At 35.2% G+C, this 24408-nt stretch overlaps 2 protein-coding genes across 2 annotated transcripts; one reads left to right on the plus strand and one right to left on the minus strand.

Annotated features, from left to right (window-relative positions):
- Positions 1–6395: 6395 nt before the first annotated feature.
- LOC110620960 (pre-mRNA-splicing factor CWC22 homolog) lies at positions 6396–14313 on the plus strand. The gene is made up of 7 exons (XM_021764919.2): positions 6396–7630; positions 7749–7938; positions 9829–9932; positions 10027–10129; positions 10215–10531; positions 11716–12021; positions 13545–14313. The coding sequence occupies exons 1-7, from the start codon at positions 6641–6643 to the stop codon at positions 13980–13982; spliced, it is 2448 nt and encodes an 815-aa protein (XP_021620611.1). The 5' UTR covers positions 6396–6640; the 3' UTR covers positions 13983–14313.
- A 4535-nt stretch (positions 14314–18848) lies between these two features.
- Positions 18849–23973, minus strand: LOC110620130 (ammonium transporter 2). The gene is made up of 4 exons (XM_021763723.2): positions 23194–23973; positions 22836–23121; positions 22658–22761; positions 18849–19397 (listed from the first exon to the last, which is right to left on the minus strand). The coding sequence occupies exons 1-4, from the start codon at positions 23827–23829 to the stop codon at positions 18963–18965; spliced, it is 1461 nt and encodes a 486-aa protein (XP_021619415.1). The 5' UTR covers positions 23830–23973; the 3' UTR covers positions 18849–18962.
- Between the last annotated feature and the right edge of the window lie 435 nt (positions 23974–24408).

Below are 24408 nucleotides of genomic sequence, written 5' to 3' on the forward strand. Positions count from 1 at the left end.
TGTCTGCAAAATTATTCTCAGATGCTGGGCATGCTCCTCTGCATCTCTGGAATACACTAAAATATCATCGATGAACACAATGACAAAGTGATCCAGAAACTCACTGAAAACTCTGTTCATGAGATCCATGAATGCTGCAGGGGCGTTAGTCAACCCGAACGGCATCACTAAGAACTCATAATGCCCATATCTGGTTCTGAACGCTGTCTTAGGCACACCTGCCTCTCTGACTTTCAACTGATGATACCCGGATCGTAGATCTATTTTCGAGAAACAACCTGCTCCAGCTAGCTGGTCGAATAGATCATCAATCCTAGGTAGCGGATATCTATTTTTGATAGTGACCTTGTTCAACTGTCTATAGTCAATACAAAGTCTGAGGGATCCATCCTTCTTTCTAACAAAAAGCACTGGAGCACCCCAATGTGAGGTACTAGGGCGGATGAAACCCTTATCTACCAAGTCCTGCAACTGCTCTTTTAACTCTTTTAACTCTGCTGGTGCCATCCTGTAGGGAGGAATAGAGATAGGTCTGGTACCTGGTAACAATTCAATTTCAAACCCTATCTCCCTATCAGGTGGGAGTCCTGGTAAATCGTCTGGGAACACATCGAGAAACTCTCGGACTATTGGTACGGCGGCTGGTTCCCTCACCTGACTGTCTAGCTCTCTCACATGAGCTAGAAACCCCTGACAACCCCTCCTAAGCAAACGACGAGCCTGAAGGGCTGAAATCATACCTCTGGGTGTACCTCTCCTGTCTCCTCTGAAGACACACTCTGACCCATCCTGGTCTCTGAGACTCACTATCTTCTCTCTATAGTCCAAAGTAGCACTATATGTAGATAACCAATCCATCCCTAGAATGACATCAAAATCCGTCAAATCTAGAACCACAAGGTCAGCTGGAAGGTATCTACCCTCTATAAACACTGGACTGAAACGACAGACTGACACTGCCACTGATGGGTCACATTTAGGTCCACTGACCCAGAGAGGATACTCTAACTCAGAACTGATCAAACCCAATCTCTCTATGGCTCTCGAAGCAACAAAGGAATGAGAAGCACCGGGGTCCATCAAAGCATACACATCTGAACACCCAATGATGAGATTACCTGACACCACTGTGTTCGACATGTTAGCCTCCTCCTGTGTCACAGTGAAAATCCGTGCTGGGGCTACCGGATTTCCACCTCGGGAACCTGCTGCTGAAGTAGAGGCTGCCCCTCTCCCTCTACCTCTGCCACTACTCTGAGGCATGACTGGAGCTGCTGGCCGTACAACTAGCTGTACCACACTGCCTGAACTCATCTGCTGGGATGGTGCAAAAGTCACCTGAGGACAATTCCGAGCAATATGCCCTTCCTGTCCACAGCGAAAACAAGCTGTAGATCCCAACTGACAAACTCCTCCATGTGGTTTTCCGCATCTTCTGCAGACTGGAGCTGTGCCAGAGCTTGAGCCACTACCTATTCCCAGACCTGACTTCACTTTACTCCAGAACTTATTCCTTGTTCCTTTTGCTCTATCCCATTTCTTGTTGCCTCACGTGCCTGCACTGGGGGCCTTAGAACCCGAAGCCTGTGCCTTTGATTGTTTCTGAATATTGGCACTAGCTTCCATTTTCCTGGCTGCGTCCACTATGGTGTGGAAACTCTCCTTTTCTGCTGGAAGAATCAAGGAAGCATACCTGGGATGCAATCTCATAGTATATCTCCTTGCCTTCTTCTGATCAGTATCATAGGCTTGACCCACATACTGAAGCAAATCCAGGAACTTATCTGTGAATTCATCAACACTCATTTCGTCTGTCTGTCTCAACTGTTCGAACTCTATTACTTTCAGTTCCCGAGAACTGTCAGGAAAAGCCCACCCTGCAAACTCATTGGCGAACTCTCCCCATGACATGCTGTCCATTCTGGGTTCCACATAGTTCTTAAACCATTCTCTGGCTTTCTTGCATTTTAATGTGAAACCTGCCATCTTAATGGCTCTCCTATCATCTGCGCCCAACTCACTAGTTATCATCCTAACTGCTCTGAGGTAATCAAATGGATCATCTCCCGTGTTGTATTTAGGAGCATCCAATTTCAAATACTCCGTCATTTGCACTTTACCTCCAGATGAGCTAGGTTGATGTCTGTCAACAGGGGCTATTGGTTCTGGTGGTGGTACTGGGTCATTTGGCTCTGGGTGTGCTGCACTTGGATGGGTAGGGGAAGATGGATACATAGGATATGGTGGATAGTACGGAGGATAAGGCATATAAGGCATGTAAGGAGGATATGGTACAAAACTAGAGTACTCCGACATACCTCCCATCGGATACTCTGGATAGCCAAAACCTGAGGTCTGAGCACCTCCCTGCGACTCTCCCATACCTTCCTCAAAACTGCCTATACCCATGCTATCATCTCTAGACTGATCAAGCTCCATAGCTTCCATCCTTTCCTCTGATCTTTCTCCCCTAACTGTTCCTCTTCTGCTCTCGTCGACAGACCTTCTAGGGTCTATTGACGTACCTTCCCTACTAGATCTCTGAGACCTTGCCCTTGGCAATGCAGGAGGACGAGCAGCTGGTCTCTCATTCTCTGGTGGGACTCCAGTCAATCGAGCTGATCGACGAGTTCCTCTCATCTTACTCTCTGGAAAACAACACATAACATAGCACTTTAGCACATAAAAACACATAACAAGAAGGCACATGCATAACTCATGGCATCTCACAGATAGGACTCAAAACCCTATCCTACTGGACATGCTTTCCTATTGTGCTTGACCACTCTCTATGAGCCCGACACTGTCTCTATAGGTCCGATCATGTGAACCTAGGGCTCTGATACCAATCTGTAACGACCCCAAAATGGACCGTCACCGGCGCTAGGATTCAGGTCGGCTTAAGGCCGCCAGAACCCGTAGCAAGCCTGCAATACTCTCTGTGTACCTGTAAACCTCATACATGATACATTTTCTGTAAAAATAAAAACTCTTTGTTGAACCAAGGCTTAACCTGTGCATGCACTATCTCTGTACTCAGTACTCTGTACTCTGTACTCTGTACCCCTGACTAGAGCTTGCTCTAGATGGGTTAACTCATGCCTGTTAAGCCTGGTTATAAAACATATATACATATACAGATCATGTATGTAACAAAAGCTTTACAACACAATACAACTAAGTCAAGCACAACTCTAACGTTATACACAACTATAACATCTCTTTACAATTTACATGTCCACTCTATACTATTACAAGCTCTTTTACTCTTTCTGTACTCTGCTGGACTGTCCCTGTACACTGTACACTGAACCTGCAAAACTGGGGTTAAGGGAGTGGGATGAGCTCTATAGCCCAGTGAGTAGAACAGTAAAATATCTCAGTAAAACATGATCTTATGAAATGCGTCATAACACAGACAAGCCACATCAAGAGTAAACCTGTCACCACATAGTCCCAGTAACTCTGTGCCAGGGCGTAGTCAAAGGCTCCTGGTCTTCCTGTCATATATGTATATGTGTATATAACACCTCTGTACTTACCATTGCCAGGGCGTAGTCAAAGGCTCCTGGACTTTGCTTTACCTGCCAGGGCGTAGTCAAAGGCTCCTGGACTTTGCTATACCTGCCAGGGCGTAGTCAAAGGCTCCTGGACTTCCTGTCTGAGACTATTGGATCATTCAGCATTCACCCACATCAACAAATAACTATGCAATGCAACATATTCGTGGCTACTAATGCAATCAACCTATGGCATAAGCATGATGCATGAGATATGCTAAAATATTCCATTAGTCAATGAAAAGAGTTAAGTTTAGTTCCACTCACCTCTGGCTAACTGGACTGACTGACTCTGCAGGCTCTGAAAACGCTGGGCAGTACTCACTGCTACTCTCTCTGGTTCCTCTGGTCTGTATAGGTACAGATAAACTCAAATGAGGGACCAAACTAGCTTATGACCAACTCTATTACACTTCCCAAAACTCCCTTTAAACTCACTCTAAACCTCATGCAAAGCATGCAATAGAAGGCTGGACAGAACACTTTCGGCGGCAAGTTCGGCGGCCGAAAGTCTTCTCCAGAGACGAAACTCAAGCACCTTCGGCGGCCGAATCTCAAGCTTCGGCGGCCGAACCCTTTCGGGGGCAAGTTTCGGGGCCAAAAGGCACTCCAGAGACGAAAGTCTCTACCCTTCGGCGGCCGAATCCCCCAAACAGAGCCGAACATGCAAAACTCGCGGGGGCAAGCTGTGGCAGCCTAAGCCACCATGCAAGAGGTTCGGCGGCCGAATGAACCTTCGGCTGCCGAACCTGAGTTCATCCAGAACTCAGCCCCGACGGCAAACAAGCTCTTCCATCCTTTCAATCTCTCAAAACATGCACACTCAACTCCTCAACACACATATACTCATGTATATGGACAAAGGGGTCAAAAACTATCTAAAAACCCCACAAAACACATCAAACATCACACAGAATCATGTATACATGCGCAAATCCTCAAAACTACACCCTGCCTTATCCAAGCATGCATCTCTACCCCACCTTTCCTAAACCTGTTGGAAACTATTAAAACATGTTCAAGATCTTCACTTACCCTCTGTAAACAAGAAGATGAACGATCTGAACAAAGAGAAATGGATCAACTCCTCTTCAAAGTCACAACTCTCAAACCTCACCTTTTTGCTTCAAACTTCCAAAACCTTGTGCAACCCAACAAACGTGCATGAGCTGCTAATAACTCAGGGGAGACGTGGCTAATCTTCTGGACAGGGTTTGGAGCCAACACCTGTCCAACATGCTGACTAAGGATTGCACAAGAGCTGGCTGAGCAACTCAGCTTCGGCTGCCGAATCGCATGCAAAACCATGCAACGTTCGGGGGCCGAATCTGAGCTTCGGAAACCGAACATTGGGCACTTTCGGCGGCCGAACTTACCTTCGGCGGCCGAACTTGGCAAACTTCCCTTAGACTTTTCTCTCTTCAACACACATCTCATGGCAACTTGAAAACCTTAAAACAACCATAACACTTAAGAAAACATAAGCAAACCCTTCTAGAGACTTTCGACATCCCGGATTCCACCAGAACGCAGAATTCCGATGCCGGACTCCAGCCGGGTATTACAGTAACCTCTCTCTCTGAACTAATTCTATTTCCCTCCCCCTCTCTCTCTCTTCCTAGGAACTAAGGCACAAAAAGTTATACTCTCTCTCACAGAAGAACCTTAAAAATGGAGGCCCCCGGAGATTCCTTTGAAATGCTTTATCATTTATTTTCTTTTATTTTCTCTTTATATTTATGAATCTCAGATAATCATTGATCTAATTTGAGTATCGGAGAATTTCCACCGGAGGCTTCCCCGGTGGACCCATGACTGTATTTTTCTAACTTACAGGTCTATTTCCTCAAGATCAAATATGAAGGATCTAATGGAATCAATCATGGATCAACGGTCAATCTATTGAATCGAACTACTACCCAAGTGTCCACATCTGGACACCTCGGATCTCGCATCACCATTATCCATTCTCTCTCCCTCTTTAATAGATTACTACTTTTTTGGATTAAAAAACACATTCTCTTTATACAAAATAAGAGTCTAAAAATTTTATTTTTAGCCATAATTAAGGGTTAATTATATGTATTTATTTGATTATTAGTTTGATTTTATTTACTTTCCCCTACCTTAGGGGAGGGGAAGGGTGACTCTCTATTTTATTTTTCTGTTTATTATTGTGCATTCCACTTTGATTTTCCTCATCATGGGAAGAGTTATGGTAATTTTCATTTGTTTTGTTTTTTTATTTATACATATTTCTGGTGGTTGTTCACGAGAATTTATCCTTACTCTATTTTTTAGACCTATTTAGTTGACTTTTTAAGAAGGGATTTTACATGCCATGTGGATATCTCTTTTTTGAGTATCCATAAAATATTGGTTGATCGGGAGTTTTACCAAATCTCTTTTTTGAGTGTGATACCTTTTTGACGACTTAGAATTAAACTTATTTACTTTATCTCGGATCTCTTTATTTTTTTATTTTTATTATTTGCATATCTATTTGGAATTTATTTACAACCCCATTTTTCCTATTTGTTTGTTTTTTGGTGCGGTTTGTGTTGCTATGCTGACCATAGTCGGGGTACTTTGCTTGGTGTGGTTGGGCGGGCGATACTGAGAGTTGGTGATGATTTTGGTTTGTTGTTCTGTTTGATATTTGAGTTTGTTCTATTTTGATTTATTTTTTTAGTTAAATTTTGAGGGTTGGATTTCTACTGTGGTTTGATTTTTTTTTTCTCCTTTTGACTTTACTCTTGACTTTACTCATGTAGTCCTCTGGCCTTGGAAATGCAAATCCGAACATGGTTAAAAAAAACAGAAAAATTCCATCGCTCAATTTCACCGGTTGACCTTCACCGGGAAAACGTGGTTTTGATTCGGATCAATGTTTTTGGATTAAAAAAAAAGGCTTAAGAAAAACTTCAATAAACGACGTCGTTGTCGTTTCCTCGCCTCAGAGGGAAAGCTAGAAACGAGGGGCGGAGCCTAGGGTTCTTCCTCTACCATTACTTCCCATCTCGATTTTGATTGAACACACGAACTTCAATTAGTGATTTCTGTAGCTAAACAAAGAGGTAATGGCGAGAAAATACAGTGATTCCAGTGACGACGAAAGGAGTAGGTATCGTCGTCACGAGAGAAGAAGCGAGCGTTGGCGCGTCGTCGATAATGATAAAGATGGGGGCAGAATTGGTGAGCAGGAAGATAGGGATCGAGAGGAAAGGAGGGGAAGAGATGTTCGAGAAAGAAAGTCATCGAGGGTAAGTTCCGACGAAGAAGGAGAATTGGTGGAGAGAGAAAGGGGCGAGCCAGATAGAGAGAGAAATAGTGACCGTAGGGATAGGGTTAAAGAGTATAATCATAGTTCTGATGAAGATAATGACCAGCGGGAGAGGAGAGACAGGCATGAAAGAGAAAGAAACCGTCGGCATGAAAATGGGCATAGACGGCGAGAAGCTGAGGATAGAAGTAGGGACCGGCACTGGAAATCAGAACGAGAGAGGGATAGAATTGATGATGACAGGCGCAGGAGGCATAAGAACAGAGATGAATCAGATGATGATGGCGAAAATGGGAGACGCAAGGAGAAAAATGAATCGGGGGAAGATGGCGACCGTGGAAAGGTGGTTGAAGACTCAAAACCTCGAAAAACAACATCCGGAGAAGGAAATCTGAACACTGAAGCATCAAATTTGGGCAGAAGTGGAGGGGTTTACATCCCTCCTTTTAAATTGGCCCGAATGATGAAGGAAGTTCAAGATAAAAGCAGTGTCGAGTACCAGAGATTGACATGGGATGCCCTTCGTAAGAGTATTAATGGGCTTGTGAACAAGGTTAATGCCACCAACATAAAGAACATTATCCCAGAACTGTTTTCCGAGAATCTGATTCGAGGGAGGGGTCTCTTCTGTCGATCATGTATGAAGTCTCAGATGGCATCTCCGGGCTTTACTGATGTTTTTGCTGCACTGGTTTCTGTTGTGAACACTAAATTTCCTGAGGTCGGAGATCTTTTATTGAGAAGGATAGTTTTGCAGCTCAAGAGAGCATATAAGCGGAATGACAAGGTCTGCTTCTGCACGTTTTTTATTACATTAACATTGTGCTTCTTGGGATTTTTATTATTTTCTTTTTATTGGATTGCTTATGTTCTGAATCCATTTCCTTTGCTTATTGTTTGGACAGCCTCAATTGCTAGCTGCTGTTAAATTTATAGCACATCTTGTGAACCAGCAAGTGGCTCATGAGATTATTGCTCTAGAACTCCTTGCTGTTTTGCTGGAGAATCCCACCAATGACAGTGTTGAGGTTGCGGTTGGTTTTGTCACAGAGTGTGGGTCCATACTTCAAGACATGTCACCAAAAGGCCTGGATGGTGAGGATGCTATTCTACTTATGTATGATTTTGTCTGAAATTGCTGTTGTTGTTATGGTGTTGTTTTGCTGTTATTTTGAATGTTTATGTGATCGTGGACTGATAGGTCTCTTACCAGCTTTTGAATGTTTGCTGTTATTTTGGTTATCCAAAAACAAACTGTAGACTTTTGATATCTACGAATAAACTCAAATAGCATTGTTAGTGTTGTTAGAAAAAGGGGAAAAAACAATTTTAGATGACCTAGAAATAGAGAACTTAAATAACGTGTTAGTGTTTCTTGTTTTATGAATAGATGACAAATAATCAAGAAAAAATGACCTAAATATCATGTTACTCTTTTCTTAAAAAAAAAAAAAGAACAGCAGCAGCTCTCAAATTTGGGTAGCAGCAGCAAAGTCTAAGTTGAACATCTGTTGATAAAGGGCCAAGGGACTCATGGGAAAAACAAATTGAAATAGTTGGAGCTCAAATAAAAGGTCTAAGCTAAAGTGGAAAGAAAATTTTTGACCTGAGCAAGATTCAAGTGGGTGGTGAGGAGTAGAGCAAGAGACAGAGAGAGGAGACAAAGAAAGAATGAGAAATATAGATAAACATAGCTGATGCGATTTGGAAACCCACTAGCGGCATTTGACCTTTCAACCTTCTAAATCTTCCTTTTCTTCTTCTTCTTTCTCCCTCTGGACAACTGACAGTAAGAGAGGAAGAAATCCTCGTTTCTTTGTTCTCTCTTATTTAATTTTTCTTCTGGTGTGGGTGAGAGAACATAAGGCTACATAAAAATAATGTAAAAAAAAAAATTAAGGACTGAAATCTAGCTGAGCTGTGCCTTTGGTGCACCTTTGTGCCTTTGGCAATCAGGCATGCACGTGGCTGATGTTGCCTGCATTTTACCTCTAGAGGCATTGCAGCTGTGCATGGTGCACCTTCATCGACAATGGATGGGAGTCTTCTTACCACTAGAGGCATTGTGGGCTGTGCATGGTGCACCTTTATCGACAATGGATAGGAGTATCCGTTTCTGATATAGGCAAGGGATCAATGTGTTGAGAATTGATTCCTTGACTTATTATGATTGTGAATATCTTTTGAAGCCATCTTATCATGCGTAGTCGAAGTTCTGTTTTAGGAAAAGGGATTCAATATTTAAGTATAAAGATAGGCTTAATTCTATTTTTACGTAGTTTAAAAAATGTAGTTAATATAGTTAAAACAATCAATTTTGTTTACTCTTTTCCTGATATACCCTCTACTCATATTGATCATCTGTTAAAGATTAAATAACTCATGTTACTAAAATTGTTCTTGAAACTAACTAATCTTGTCTTTTCAATTGTATATTAAATAGCAGTATTTTACTAAGCTACTAAATAAATTATCATACCAGAAAGAAAGTAGCTATATGATTTAGTTAGATGAAAAAGGAAGTGAGCTTATCTTTTGGGCGGAGGGAGTATTATGCTTGTGGGCAGAGGGAGTATTATACTTGCAATAGTGGATTGATATAATGGCATCATAATGCAGCGGTGTAACATGGATAATATAATGGTTACTAACAAAGATAAGGTCGCAGAATTTCTATCTTTAGAAAAAAACCTTTATATCTCTGATATGGATAAGTGTTTTAACTCTTTGCTGTGACAAATTCATGTTAGCTAGTAACTTTGTCATTGGTGGAGTTGTGGACTGGTGATTATTTGTGTAATCTCTGTTGTGTAATCTTCTATTTGGTGCCTTCAAACTTTTAGTTTTTGATGTTCAATGGATTTGCAATCATTGCTGCCCTTTGAGCATGTCAAATTAAAGAATGTGCAGTTGTTTTTAAGCTATTCCTTTATGTCTTTGTGCTGTTAATTTTATTTATGATGTTTATGTCTTATACTTTTGCAGGAGCTTTTGAGCGATTTCGTGGAATTCTTCATGAAGGAGAGATTGACAAGCGGGTGCAGTTTTTGATTGAAGGCCTTTTTGCCATTAGAAAAGCCAAATTTCAGGTGCAGTCTTCTGCCTTATATTGATTCCTTGTATGATGGTATTTGCAAGGTATGCAATAACCTAAACTGCTCTTATGAATGGATGCATCTGCAGGGGTACCCTGCTGTACGTCCAGAGCTGGACCTTGTAGAGCAGGAAGACCAGTTAACACATGAGATATCACTCCAGGAGGACATAGATCCCGAGATCACTCTTGGTATGCTTTGGGACATTAACTTTCATTTACCATTTGATTATATACCCTTTATATAGTCCTAAATTTTGTTTTTTTTTGGGTTCAGATATTTTCAAGCCAGATCCTAATTTCCTTGAAAATGAGAAGCGCTATGAAGAATTAAGGAAAAACATCCTTGGTGAGGAGTCTGCGGATGAAGAAGGTTCTGATGCAGCTTCAGGTGATGAGGATGATGATGATGATGAGGAGGAGGAGGAGGAGGACGACGACGACGACGACGAACAACAGATGCAAATAAAAGATGAAACTGAAACTAATCTTGTAAATCTTCGGAGGACAATTTATCTGACCATCATGTCCAGTGTAGATTTTGAGGAGGCTGGCCACAAGTTACTGAAAATCAAACTCGAGCCAGGCCAGGAGGTAAGCAATTAAGACCTTTTTAGCATCTATTGTGGCAGATTACAATATCTTAGGGAGGCATGAGGAGCTTAATATTGAATCATGTTCATTTTGAATTTAATAATTTTGAAGTCACAGAATTTCAAGTTATTGTAACAAGATATTTGTCGATGCTACTCAATTTGAGAATCAGATTGGGGCTTTGGGCATTTGGTGCTTTTTTTTTGTTTGTTAGGAGTTAAGAAGGAAGTGTTCTCTTAATTCAAGGCTACATAGCAATAGCTTGTCTGAAACAAATATGGAGTGCCCCATATGCGTATTTTATTTTATTTTTATATGAAAATTATTGTTTATAATATCACCCTGTATTTTAATATTTACATGTTGTTTCCTTTTCTTTTTGTCTTGAGAAATATAGTTTTTTCTGCGTTTCTCTTTCTGTGCACATAGGCTAAATAGAAAGAATAATATTGAAGTGTAATGAGGGGGTGTAGCTGTCTGTTGAGTGTTAACTAGTATTTGCACAAGTTCCTTGCTATTAAACCAAAAATCAACATATTTTGCCATTTCTTGAGTTCTGAGAAAGATGACACTTTTGTTTCAGAAGCTTTTCTATTCCATTTGCCCCACAAATTCCTAAAACCAACTGGAGGGATTTGATCTTACATTTCTTTTTCTGTACGAGAGTGTATACCTTCTAGCCCGAAACTCCTTTTGTATTGACCTCATATCAACTTAAGAAATTCCTAGGACAAGTGAGAGACTACCTAAATACGTAGAGCCTAAGTACACTTTGATAATATTAATGGCACCAACTCTTACTGCAATTATAACATTTGTTGACCTTGCTTATGAAGAGTGCTGAGTATCAAAATTCTTCCCCATGTAGCTTACTGAACAAAAAAATGCAGCTTTTGAAGGAGCTCAAATTTACCAAATGATCTTCCATGGAAAATTTTACCTTTCCCACTGTGGGTTGAACGCACTTTCTGTAAAAGTCAACTTGTGTAGAATTTTGCAGTTTCTTCTACATTTTCCTACATGGCTGCTTCTTCTTCTTCTGAATTTTTTCATCTTAGTGTGTTGAAGTATATTCTTTTCTGGATAATTAAATTCTAACATATCATTTAGCTTTGCAATGGCGTGGTTATGTTTGACTTTATTTTACATGGTGACTGAAGATGTTCTTCACTTGTCATCTGCAGATGGAATTATGCATCATGCTTTTGGAATGTTGCAGTCAGGAGAGAACTTACCTCCGGTACTATGGTCTTTTAGGGCAGCGATTTTGCATGATCAACAAAGTCCACCAAGAAAATTTTGAGAAGTGCTTTGTTCAACAATATTCCATGATTCATCGGCTAGAAACAAATAAGTTGCGTAATGTGGCAAAGTTTTTTGCCCATTTACTTGGTACTGATGCCCTGCCTTGGCATGTGATAGCTTATATACGCTTAACTGAAGAGGACACCACTTCTTCTTCTCGTATATTTATCAAGATTCTCTTCCAGGTAATTGAAGAGGCATATTCTGACATTATACCTATGTTCTGCTTCCTTTTCTTATGTTTTAGGATGTATCAACTATCAATATAAAAAGCTCTTTATCAAGCTTGTCCTATTTTAATGGATCATTGTGTGGCTCTTCAAGTTAGTCCCTTCCCAACTTGTTGTAAATTATAATCATGTAGATAAATGACAACAAATTGGATATTTTTAAAGTACGGAACTGAGAAACTGTTTAGAGCATGGAACTGTGAACAAATGGACCGCAAATTTTAGAGAATAAGATGGTTGAAATTTTTTTGGAAAGTAAAACAGAGGATAGAAATACATGTTTAGCTATAGAGATTAGAGAAAAATAAGTAAAGTGAGTGAATGAGGGAGGGATAGAGGGAGAGAGAGAGATGTTTTACAGCCAAAGGGAGTGGAAATAGGAATAGAGAGGACTTGCAATATAGTCATGCGGATGTTAGAATGTAAAATCCCAATGGTGAGCCAGAAAGCAGTCTACATATGGAGGGTCCTAGTTATTCTGTTTCTGTTATATTAAGGAAACTCTGATGACGATATGTCAGCTAAGTGATACCCTTAAATATTGTTTTATTTAATTTCTCAGAATTTCGAGCGTTTAACTTATAGGATTGAATTGCAAATATATATTTACTGTATTTAAACTTAGATTGGGAAAAAAAAATATCATGAACCTGTTCCAAGCCTCCTGAACATGGTTCCTCATGGTAACAACTGTGTGAAAAAATACGAAATAAGCACATGCATGACATCCCCCTCATCTATTATATGAACAAGATATGGCTAACAGGCCATTTGGGCTTGGATAAGTTCTCTGTTGTCCGACTCTTCTTGATACCCAATTTTGCACACACGCACACGTGTGCACACAAAGCTCTTATACAGAAGAAACTTTTGATTAAAAACATTGCTTATATTGAGTTGTTCATAAAAACAAATAGCATTAGCTAGCTTTAAGGATAGACAAGTCAAAATGATATCTATTTGAAGGTATTGTTAACAACGAAGCATTGTTAGGCAACTTTCAGGTGTGGAATTAAATAGCCTTTCTTCCAGCCTAGGATCCACAAGATTCCCAAAGGATATCGTTATGATGTTGGTTTGACATGTTAACAAGGATCATCTCTATCTCTAACTAATGATAATTTTAATTTCGCTCTGTGCGCTTTGATGATAAATTGTGGGAGAAAATAGATATTAATTTGAGATGTTATCCTTTCATTTTTCTTTTAATAGCTGTATTGTGATGTGCCCTTGCTAAATCAGATATTGCTGTTGAGAATCTATGATCTCTATCGTTACAAGTTTACAGCCAAGCATCCAAGGGATAGAGAAAAATAAAAGCAATAATAATGTAAATGTGTTCATGTTATGCATTATTTTTGTCCTAGAAAAACCTGTGGAGGAACAAACAAATATAAAGAAAATTTACTTTAAACTTGATGATTTTTTACCAGTCTTTTGATAACTTGTTAACTTCAACTTTATCTTGTCTGCTGCAGGAGTTGTCAGAGCATCTTGGAATCCGTACATTGAATGAACGTCTTACAGATCCTGCAATGCAAGATACATTTGAATCTATTTTCCCTAGAGATAATCCGAAGAATACACGCTTTTCCATCAATTTCTTCACATCCATTGGGCTTGGTGGCATCACAGAAAATTTGCGCGAATACTTGAAGAATATGCCACGGCTTATCATGCAACAGCAAAAACCTGTCTCAGAATCTGAATCGGATGATGAATCTGGAAGCTCTGGTTCATCAGACTCAGGATCTGGTAGTTCAGAACCAGAGTCAGAGTTGGAGTCAGATTCATCAAGCTCTGATGAGGACGAAAGACTCCAGAAGCGGAGTAGAAGTGATAGGGATGAAAGAAGCAGGAAGCGAAGTAGAAAGGATAGGGATGAAAGAAACAGGAAGCGTAGTAGAAGAGATTAGGGAAATGGAAACCTCCTTCTGCAAGGTCAAAAGCTTGATGTTTTAAATTTAGATATTTAGTTGAGGCCATCATGTAAATATGGCAGGTTCTCTACAAGCTTTTTCGCATTGTAAATCTCTATTCAGTTCGATGCTTTAAAATGTATTTCACGTTCAAGTAGTTGAGTGTCCTGTACTTAATCTTGTATTATTATCTTTAGCATATGTTCTAGATTTGTTTGAGAAATTGTGATTATAGACTAGAGATCAATTTTGGCTGCTGTTACGGATTCATGGAAATGATCACAGAACTTTGTTGCACAATAGTAGAGGCCCATGCACTTTTACTCCTGGAGTTTTCCAAATTTGGCAGTTTATGTTGTGAATGGATTTATTGTACTACTAATTCTGAAGATGCTGAAGTTTTGGTGGCTCTGGTAAATGAAGGAAATTTCCGGCAACTAAGAACACCTGTGGTTTGCATGTGAGCTGCAGTATGAAGGTGTTTCACTATGAAGTTGCTGAGTTTTTTTTTTTTATATTGTTAAATTATTTTAATTAAGAGACTAGTTTGAAATTCTCGAGCTTGAAAATTGAAATTTTCAATGTTATAGTCGGAAAATGTTTAATACTGGTGAGTGTTTTATCGTTAATTAAATTAAAATTGAAAGAATTTTAAAATGCAAACTAAAGTTTATGAATATAAAACTAATGCATAATTTTCTTTTTATATAAGGGTTAATACTATACGTAGTTTTTCTTTTTTTTAATTTTTTCATATTAGCAAAATGATTAACCGAAGGACATTTTGTATTAAGACATATATAATAAATAGAAGCATTGAGATCTTTGGATTAAGTAACGCTACTTATCTAAGCTGAAATGTAATCAGTGAGATTTTAATATAAGTTAATGCGTAAACCTTAGTACCAGGTTATAGGAATTTTAAAGATATTTAAATTGAAAATTCAGAAATTTTCAATGAGACTGGTATCACATGTGGATTTGGATCAGGTCCCATCAACAATTCCAACAATTGCTTTAGAAATTGAATTCTCCCTCGATTGCCGTAAAAAAGTTCCTGCAATGGCATGAGTGTCTATATACCGAGGGTATCATCAGCCCTCACTGCTTGCTCAAGCACATCATGGTATACTACAGGATGTTTCCTGATGCTAAACCTATTACCGGTGCTGCCTATCCTTGAACAAGACCTGTGGGGAAAATTTTTAGAAATGAATAAAGCTTTGTACTGGGAAGTTGAAAAGGTTGACCTTTTGAATTGCAGTCTCATATCTGCAGCAAAAGTGATGCACATTTCCTAAAGGGCGCTAATCATAAAGGGTTTTTTGAAGAAGAGGACATCCCAACAGGTCCATGCAACGAGACTTGTGGCTGCATAGGTATGGGTATTGAGAACTGCAAGGGACGAGTCTATATTAGCAGTAAAAGGATCTCCACCATTGAAACCTGTCCAGCCCATCAAAGATTAACGGTGCCAGCCAATGCTAATAAGAGATTATTTGGAGGGAAATCTTCCAAGTCTTCCTTTAGTCTTGTTCCTACCTACAAGAGAAATAAAACAAGCTGAGTTGATTAAAAGTTGAAAAAAACCAATTGCCTGAACAAGAAAGGCAAATATATAGGAGCTCACCCAATAAGCTGATGTGAATCTTGTTGCACCAGAAGCTAGATGGACAACATAACCGCCAGAATAATCCATGACACCCCATCGGAAGAGGAAGCCTCCACCTCATAAGCTGAAGGTTCCAACGCTTAGGAGAAGGTGACCCATATTGGTATGAAGACCATCTAAGCTTTGATGCTCGTTCGGCCTAAAACCGTCCAGCAAGGTGCATGACAGTCACAGCCGCAAAAGAAAACTAGAAAAAGACCATGGTTGATGTGGGATAAAATGGTTGAGCTGCGGAAACATTTTTGTAACCTGTTGATGGTAGAATGATTTGAGGAATCAAGAAGTTCTGGTAGACAACAAGACCAACTTTGCCCCAAAATGGAAGGAGATGATGACCAAAGGACATTTTGTAAGCCCAAAGGCTCCAACAAGGCATGATAAGCGCCCATTTCTTTTTGACGAGGCCAGCATAGAGGATCACGGGTTAATTATTAAAATAATATTTTTTTAAAAACTATTTACTAAAGTAGTGTAAAATCAGAATAATTTACAAAATAATTTATATATTTAATAATTTTTAGTATAGTTTTAGTTTATTATGATTATATAATTAGAACTATAAAAATTGTGTATGTAATTTTTTAGTACGATTTCAATTTAATATGATTATATAATAATTTAATTTAAATTATAATTAAAAAATTAATTTTTTAATAAGTTACAATTTATTAATTTTGATATAATTATATAATTATAATAATAAAAATTAATTTTATATATAATTATATATTTGAACTCAAAGACTTATTTTAGTGGTGAGTGGATCTATATAAATTTGAAAAAATTTTACTCTTAATCTCTAATTTTTATTTCAAATATATATATATATATATATATAATAATTTTCAGATACTTCCAATTTAGTAAGATTACATAATTAACTTAAAACAGATAATAGATTTATTTTTAGTCTTTGTTAAATTTTTTTCAGAGATTCGAATAGATAATTTTATAAGCAAATAATTTTTTTTGTATTTTAAAATATGGTAAATATTATGAGATATCGTACATTTATATATTCATAATAATATTATGAGCTCTTTAGTTTTTTTATAATTATGAAATCTGATTTAAATTTTAAAAAAAATCTTTTTAATTTTTGAAAAATGAGAACTTACAGCCCCAATTTCAAGTTTTAGGCTGCTCTTATTTTGCTCGCATCTATTCGAGAGAATCGATGGTTGCATCTTTAATACATTTATTAGTATTAATATATAATTATATATAAAATTAATTTTTTATCATTATAATTATATAATTATATAAAAATTGGTAAATTATAACCGACTAAAAACTTAATTTTTTATGGTCATTTAAATTGAAATAGTACATTTTTTTTATTATTATAACTATATAATTGTATTCAACTGGAATTATATCAAAATTTAATATTTTATCGTTATAATTATATAATTATACTAAAATTAATAACTGTAACCTATTAAAAATTAATTTTTTATTATAATTTAAACTGAAATCATATAATTTTTTATCATTATAATTATATAATGGTACTAAACTAAAATCGTAAAAAAAATTACTAACATAATTTTTTATGGTTATAATTTTGTAATAGTAATAAAGGGAAACTAATTTTTTAGTCTTTGAACTTTAACGTAATTAACACTTCTATCCTTCTATTTTGGCGACCCAACACTTAAGTTCATCACTTTATTTTCTGTCCAAATTTGTAGTCTTTCCGTCCAAAATAACCGTTTGGGACACGTGAATTGACAAAATTAACCATCACTAAATCCAAACCCAAATGCCTCTTCTTCTTCTTCTTCTTCCTACCCTTTCTGCAACTTCTTCTTCTTCCTACCATTTCTGCAACTTCTTCTTTCTTCTTTCTTCTTCTTCTTCTTACCAGTTTTGCAACTTCTTCTTCTTCTTTTTCTTCTTCTTTGTCTTCTTCTTTTTACCTTTTCTACTATTGGAGAAAATATGAAAGAGAGAAGGGTATTTTTAAAAAAAAATTATCATTTCTCACCTTTGATTCTTTGACCAAACGGTTTAAATGGACGGAAGGACTATGAATTTGAACGAAAAAAAAAGTGAGGGATTTAAGTGTTGGGTCGCTAAAATAAAGGAATAGATGTGTTAATTACGTTAAATATCAGAAACTAAAAAGTAATTTTTTCTAGTAATAAATTGAAAAAATTATTAAATATATAATAATATATAAAATACTATTTGAGATTTAAATAAATAAAGAGTATTTAATAAATTTTAATAATATATAAAAATTTAATAATAATTTTTCATAAAAAAACTTTTAAGAATCGCTGCAATGACAATGATGGGACAAGTTGTCCACTTAAAAAGGCCAACTTCATTGGCGTTTTCATGAGCATTATTATTTTTTATTTTTAAAATAATAAATGATGGACGTTGCTACTAAAAACACTGATATTTTTAATGTTTCTCAAAAACGTCGGCGTTTTCTAAAGCAAACTTTAATTTTATAAATTGATTTAATTTTACACTACATTGGTAAATAATTTTTTTAAAATTATTATAATGCATAATGATAAGTATTGATTTAATAAAAAAAAATTATTCCATTTTTAATTTATTTGCTCTAGTTGTAATAATTTTAAGTAATTTTAAAATTTTCTATTTTCTTATATATTGTAAAATAAAATTTTATAGTCTTAAAAGGGAGAGAAGAAAAGAGAGAAAAAAAATTTTTTTTTCTTATAAATAAAAATAGAATGAAAAATATAAAATAAGTAATAGAAGAGAATTTTTTAAAAAATTCATGTCCACATGAAAATATGTAATTATAGGTAGGAAGGAGTTTAATGAAAATTTAATTGAAATTGAAGGAGTTTTAAAAAAAATAAAATAAAATAAAATTAAGTGAGTAAAATAAAAATATATTAAAAATTAAATAATTTTTCAATATGATAATTTATTTTTTATTATTTAATTTTAATTTAAAAAATAAGATTTATTACTAAATTTTAAATTAAACTCTAATTTAAAAAAATAAATTATATTGAATCAAACACATCAATTCGAATACTAAATAACTCTTAGAATAATTTGATTCATTATAGTCGTATGTAAAATAACTCTCAGAATAATTTGATTCATTACAATCGTATGTAAAAAATTATGATTCAATAAATCAATAATCTCTTGTTTTTCTTCCAAAATTTTTTTGGAAGAACTTGAGTTGAGGAGTATTGAAATACAAAATTTTCCTTTTTTTTCATGCAAATTAATTAAATATCGTCGTTATCAAACTTTTACAAAAATATATACACATTTTTTAAAATACCCAAAAACAAATGGATACCTCACAAATTGATGGTGACACCTCTAGCACCAGTACCATAAGGTGACGGTGCAATTTCCTGACCATACACAGAAGTATTCCAACCATGCTTAGTTGGGTCATATTTTTCACCATCACCCCAAAGAGCATAAGCTTCCTCTCCATGAACGGCATCGTCTCCGATGACCAGTTGCTCTTCCGGCATTCTCAAGGGTATGAACAATCTTATAGCTAAAAGGATTATGGTGGTGGAGACTATGTTCCAAACTATAATAAAGCAAGCAGCAACCAATTGCTTCAAGAATTGCCGTCCACCATTTCCGCCGTAAAATGCGCCTCGTGTTTTCTTCGGTAGAATAAGGTCGCAAAGATCTGGCTCTGCTAGAAGCCCTGTGAGGAGGCCACCTAATAGCCCAGCCACCGCGTGAGTGTGAAACACGCCTAGTGTGTCGTCCACCTACAAGTCCGTGTAATCAGCTGTGATTAGCATTTAGTAGAACCAAAAGATATTTTTTTCGGATTTAAAAAAAAAATATTTAATTTTGATAGTTTATGAAATTAACTATGCAGTACATTTATCTTTAAAAATAAATAAATAAATTTCTATTTTTAAAAATTATTAACTAGTTAGAAATTTCCATTGGTGGTAGAAATTAAATGGTTATGGTTATAAAATTGTAAGAATTGAAAATTTCTGATTTTAAAATTATATACAATAAATGATTATATTTTGAAATTTCATATCTAATTAGGATTATAAATACAAAAATTTATTAGTAATTATAATATTTAGAGTTCAATATATATAAGTATAAAAATTAATTTTAATTAAAAATATAAAAATTAAAATATAATTTTTACTAAATATCAAAAAATAAATTATAATTATTAATAATATTTAATAGTACGAAATGAAAAGTTTCAATTTATTAACCACATAAAAATACAAAATTATTTTTATAGATTAAACTATAAAACTTTAATTGAAAATGCGTTAGACCATATAATAATTTTTTTATAATTATTTTTTATACAACTTCTCGTAATTTCTTTTTTTATATGAGTTTTTTTTCTATTATCTTGAAAATTTTGAATAAATTGTAGGATGTAGAATAGTTTATTTATACACTTCCCTTGATCTTAATAAGTTGATAAATAAAAATCTAATTGCAGAATTTCCCTAGATTTTCTGAATTTTTTTTATTCTGAAATTTGGATAAATGCATGGTATTAGCGAAGAGTCTTTAAAGTAGAAAGACTTTTTGTTTCAATAACTGTGTAGGTAATACTTCAAATCGAAAAAATTCAACAAATTAAATTAATTTAAAATATTTATTTAATTTTTTATTTTTTCAATTCGCTCTAATTTTTATTTTTAAAAATTGTAATTATTTTGATTCAGTTTAATTTTTATTAAAAAAATAATAAAATTAAATAAATATATTATTTTTAATAATATAGAGAGATTATATCATAATTAAAATTAAAATATTTTAATTAAATTTTAGAGAGATTTATTATTTAGTATCTGAATATTGTTATTATTAACAAGTCAGTCCCTATTTTTGCAGAAATCTATTAAAATATCCTTATATTTTCTCTACGTCAACGAAATACTTAAGGACTGATTTGAAAAAAGATAAGAAAGTTTTAATAGATTTTAAAAAATACAGGACTGATTTATTAATAATGGTAATGTCCAAGGACTAAGGAGGAGGAGGGGAGTGACTATTTCGTTGAAGAAGAGAAAAGATAAGGAGGAGGAATTATTTCATTGACAAAGATAAAAGATAAAAATGTTTTAATACATTTCAAAGAAGATAAAAAAATTTTAATAGATTCTAAAAATATAAGACTGATTTGTTAATAATGATAATACTCAATGACTAAATAAAAGAATTTATTTGAGGGTAAAATTAAATTTTAAAAATTCTCTCACTCATTCTTTATTTATTTTTAATGAAAAAAAGAATGAAAGGGTTATTTATTGACAAAGAGAAAAAAAATAAGAATATTTTAATAAATTTCTGAAAATATAGAGACTAATTTGTTAATAATGGTAATACTCCGCGGCTAAATAATAAATCTCCTTAAATTTTAAAATATTAAAAATAAAATATAAAAAATAAAAAAATCTATTAAAAATTCAACCGATTAAATTGAATCGAATCAAATTGAATAAGATTAATACAATTAAAATCAATTTTTATTCAAAATTAATTCAATTCAATTTTAAAAATTACATACATTTTAATTTTTAATTTATTTTATTTGATTTGAATCAAACCAACAAGAACTGCTATGCAAATGTCACCTCTATATTAATTAAAACAATCTTCAAAGATTCCAATACTTTTATAAGAGGTCAAACACATGCCCTCGCATTCATACAAAATAATTAGTTCAATCCAACTTTTGGTTTTAATATTTAAAAGAAAATGTAATTATTAATTTAACAAAAGTATATTTCACATGTGGAAATTAAATAAATGTTGGAAATTAATAAATGTTAATGAAAAAGAAGTAAAATATGGTATGAATAAAAAATAAAAAATTTTATATTTTAATTTAGATTTAACTTTTAATTATTATTAAAATATTAAATAAACTTATTGCATTCTTTTATTTAACGTTATTTGACTAGTTGATTTTATTTAATTTATTTAAATTAAAAAATAAAATTAATTAATTCATCGAAATTAATCAATTCAATTTAAAATTTAATTGATTTAATTTATTATCCGAATTAAATCGTAACTATATCTAGTTTTTTATATAAAATAAAAAATTATTATTATTTAGTTAAACAAATTTTAAATTTATTTTTCACTTTCTAAAAAATTAACCTATTAGATTAGTTCCTAATTAAAAGTTGATTGTGCGTTTTGATTTAATGGTTAAACAATACGACGTGATGATATAAACGACAAGGACTCATCAATTCCTTGTTTGAAAAGCTATGTTTTGTTAACATAATATAAATTTATTCAGCCACAAAAGAGACAGAAGGTTCCCTTCCCATGAAGTCATCTACCAACAACTTGCAAAAGCATACTTTTAGCAATTTTTAATGCAATAATAATAAAAATATTCATGATAAAAAATCTCTGGTCAAGCTTTTATCATTTTAAACTGACTGGATTTTTCTTTTAGGAATTTTTTTATTAATTCCAATAAAATATTACATGTCTGAATTTTCCTCTCATAAATAAATTTTTACTTATATTTTGTTTAAACTTCGACTTTAACCTTTATAGGAATCGATTATATGCTAATTTTTTTAAAGAAAATTATAATTAATGATGATAAATATCATATAAAAAATAAAATAATTAATTACTAAATATATTCAACGGCTTATAATTTAAATCAAATGGCTCAACGTCCGGTCGTCAATCATTTCTATTGTTGAAAGTTACATAACACACTTTTGAGACTTTTCTTTTTGGGTTGATACAATGTTTCAAGTTTATTGTAAATATTAGTTTAAGTGGGAAATTAAAACGCATTAAATTTCTTAGAAAAAGGCTACTGATTATTCATTCATTGTATCTTAATAATAAAAAAAATAAAATAAAATTTTTTATTATGATAATTAGATAAATTTCAATAAATTACTTTTTAATTATTGTTTTTAAGAATTATGGTTAATTTAAAAACCCATTAAATTTTGAATGTGGACAAAAATAAATATAAAACAAAATAAATAAAGCTTACCTGCTGTAGCAGCGAAGACTTTTTGTGAAGCACCATCATAGACACCCATGGAATGCTTCCAGAAAGAGCTCCCATCACAATAGCCGCCCACGATTGAACCAGCCCTGGCCATCAATTAATTCATTAAGTATTTCAGTCGCCGGAATAGTCAGTAATTTGAAAAAATATCGTCACCCACCTGCTCCTGGGGTAACGCAAGCTAGTCCTGTCACCATACCCTGAACAGCTCCGATCACTGATGGTTTACCAAAGAACACAACATCCAGCGACGTCCATACAAGCAGGCTTGTTGCTGCACTTATGTTGGTGTTTAATATTGCAATCGAAGCATTTAGATTAGCTGCATACGGTGCTCCTCCGTTGAAGCCAGACCAGCCCATCCACAGCAGCCCAGCACCGGCAAGCATCAGCAACACGTTATTTGGAGGAAATCTTTCTCTATCGCTCTTTAGCCTTGGCCCAACCTGTGTCCATTGTTAAAGCAATTTAATATCGTTCGAATCCTGAAGAAATTATCTATAGAATGTTATACGTACCCAATAAGCTGCGGTTAACCCTGCAATTCCCGAGGAGAGGTGAATAACATAGCCACCGGAGTAATCGATTGCACCCCATTGATAAAGAAAGCCGCCACCCCAGAGACTAAAAGCACCAACAGTATAAGAGAATATAAGCCATAAAGGTACAAAAGCCATCCAGGCTTTAATATTCATGCGGCCAAGAACGGAACCCGCAAGCAAAATAAGCGTAATAGCAGCAAAAGTGAATTGAAAGTAGACGAGAGTGGCCATAGCGTAGTAAGGCTCAACAATCACAGTTTCTCCACTTTCATTTTCATGGGTACTTTCAGGGATTTTGGCTCGGCCAACGAGGTAACTTTGGCTAAGAGCTGGAGCACCCTTACCCCAGAAAGGGAGGAGCTGGTCCCCAAAGGCCATTCGGAAGCAGAGGAGAACCCAGCAAATAAGGACGGCGGCGAAGGCGTAAAGGGCCATGAAGGCAGAGTTGACAGCCCATTTTTTCTTGACAATACTTGCATAGAGGATTACAAGCCCTGGCATACTCTGGATGGCTACAAGAGCCGATGCTGTCATCTGCCATGCATTGTCTCCTTTGTTTAGCCATGAAGGGACTGCCGGAGTCACCTCTGAGTATGCTGTTGAGTTTTCCATCGCCTGCTCCGAGCTCTTCTTCTAATATAAACTTCAATCTTTAGCACTTGGGTTGCTAATACTTGCATATATAACTGAAAGAGGTAGACGTGGTCGGTCAAAGCGTGGGTGGGACACGTGGAGTACAGAAGAATATTCAAGTGTAGACAACTAGGTGAACGTTTGACTAGAGTTATTCTTATCGTTGTGGCTGGAGAAGAAACACAGAGCTAATACGGTGGCGTTTGTGTAGCTATTGGTTGGTTGTATAAAAATTGACTTTCCAGACACTTTGCTACATTCTAGTTCTTCGATGGCTTGACAAGGAGACATTTTAAGGGCAGAAAAGAAAACGCTCAAAACGTCGCAGTTCTTTATATTAAAAGAAAAAGAAAACGAAGATTTGGCCGAAAATTTTGACCTTTTGAGGAAGAGGTCGCGGTTGTTACGCATTTGTCAAAGGGGATCAGATCAGGTAAAACTTTTCACAATTGAGGAACTCTTGAATTGTACTAATTATCGACGGACCGTACGTGCAATTTCGCATCCTCGACCATCGGCTTTGATTAGGAATTGCACCTGTCCGGTATTTTTATATTT

The sequence above is a fragment of the Manihot esculenta genome, chromosome 8 (assembly GCF_001659605.2).
Source record: "Manihot esculenta cultivar AM560-2 chromosome 8, M.esculenta_v8, whole genome shotgun sequence".
Taxonomy (NCBI): Eukaryota; Viridiplantae; Streptophyta; class Magnoliopsida; order Malpighiales; family Euphorbiaceae; genus Manihot; species Manihot esculenta.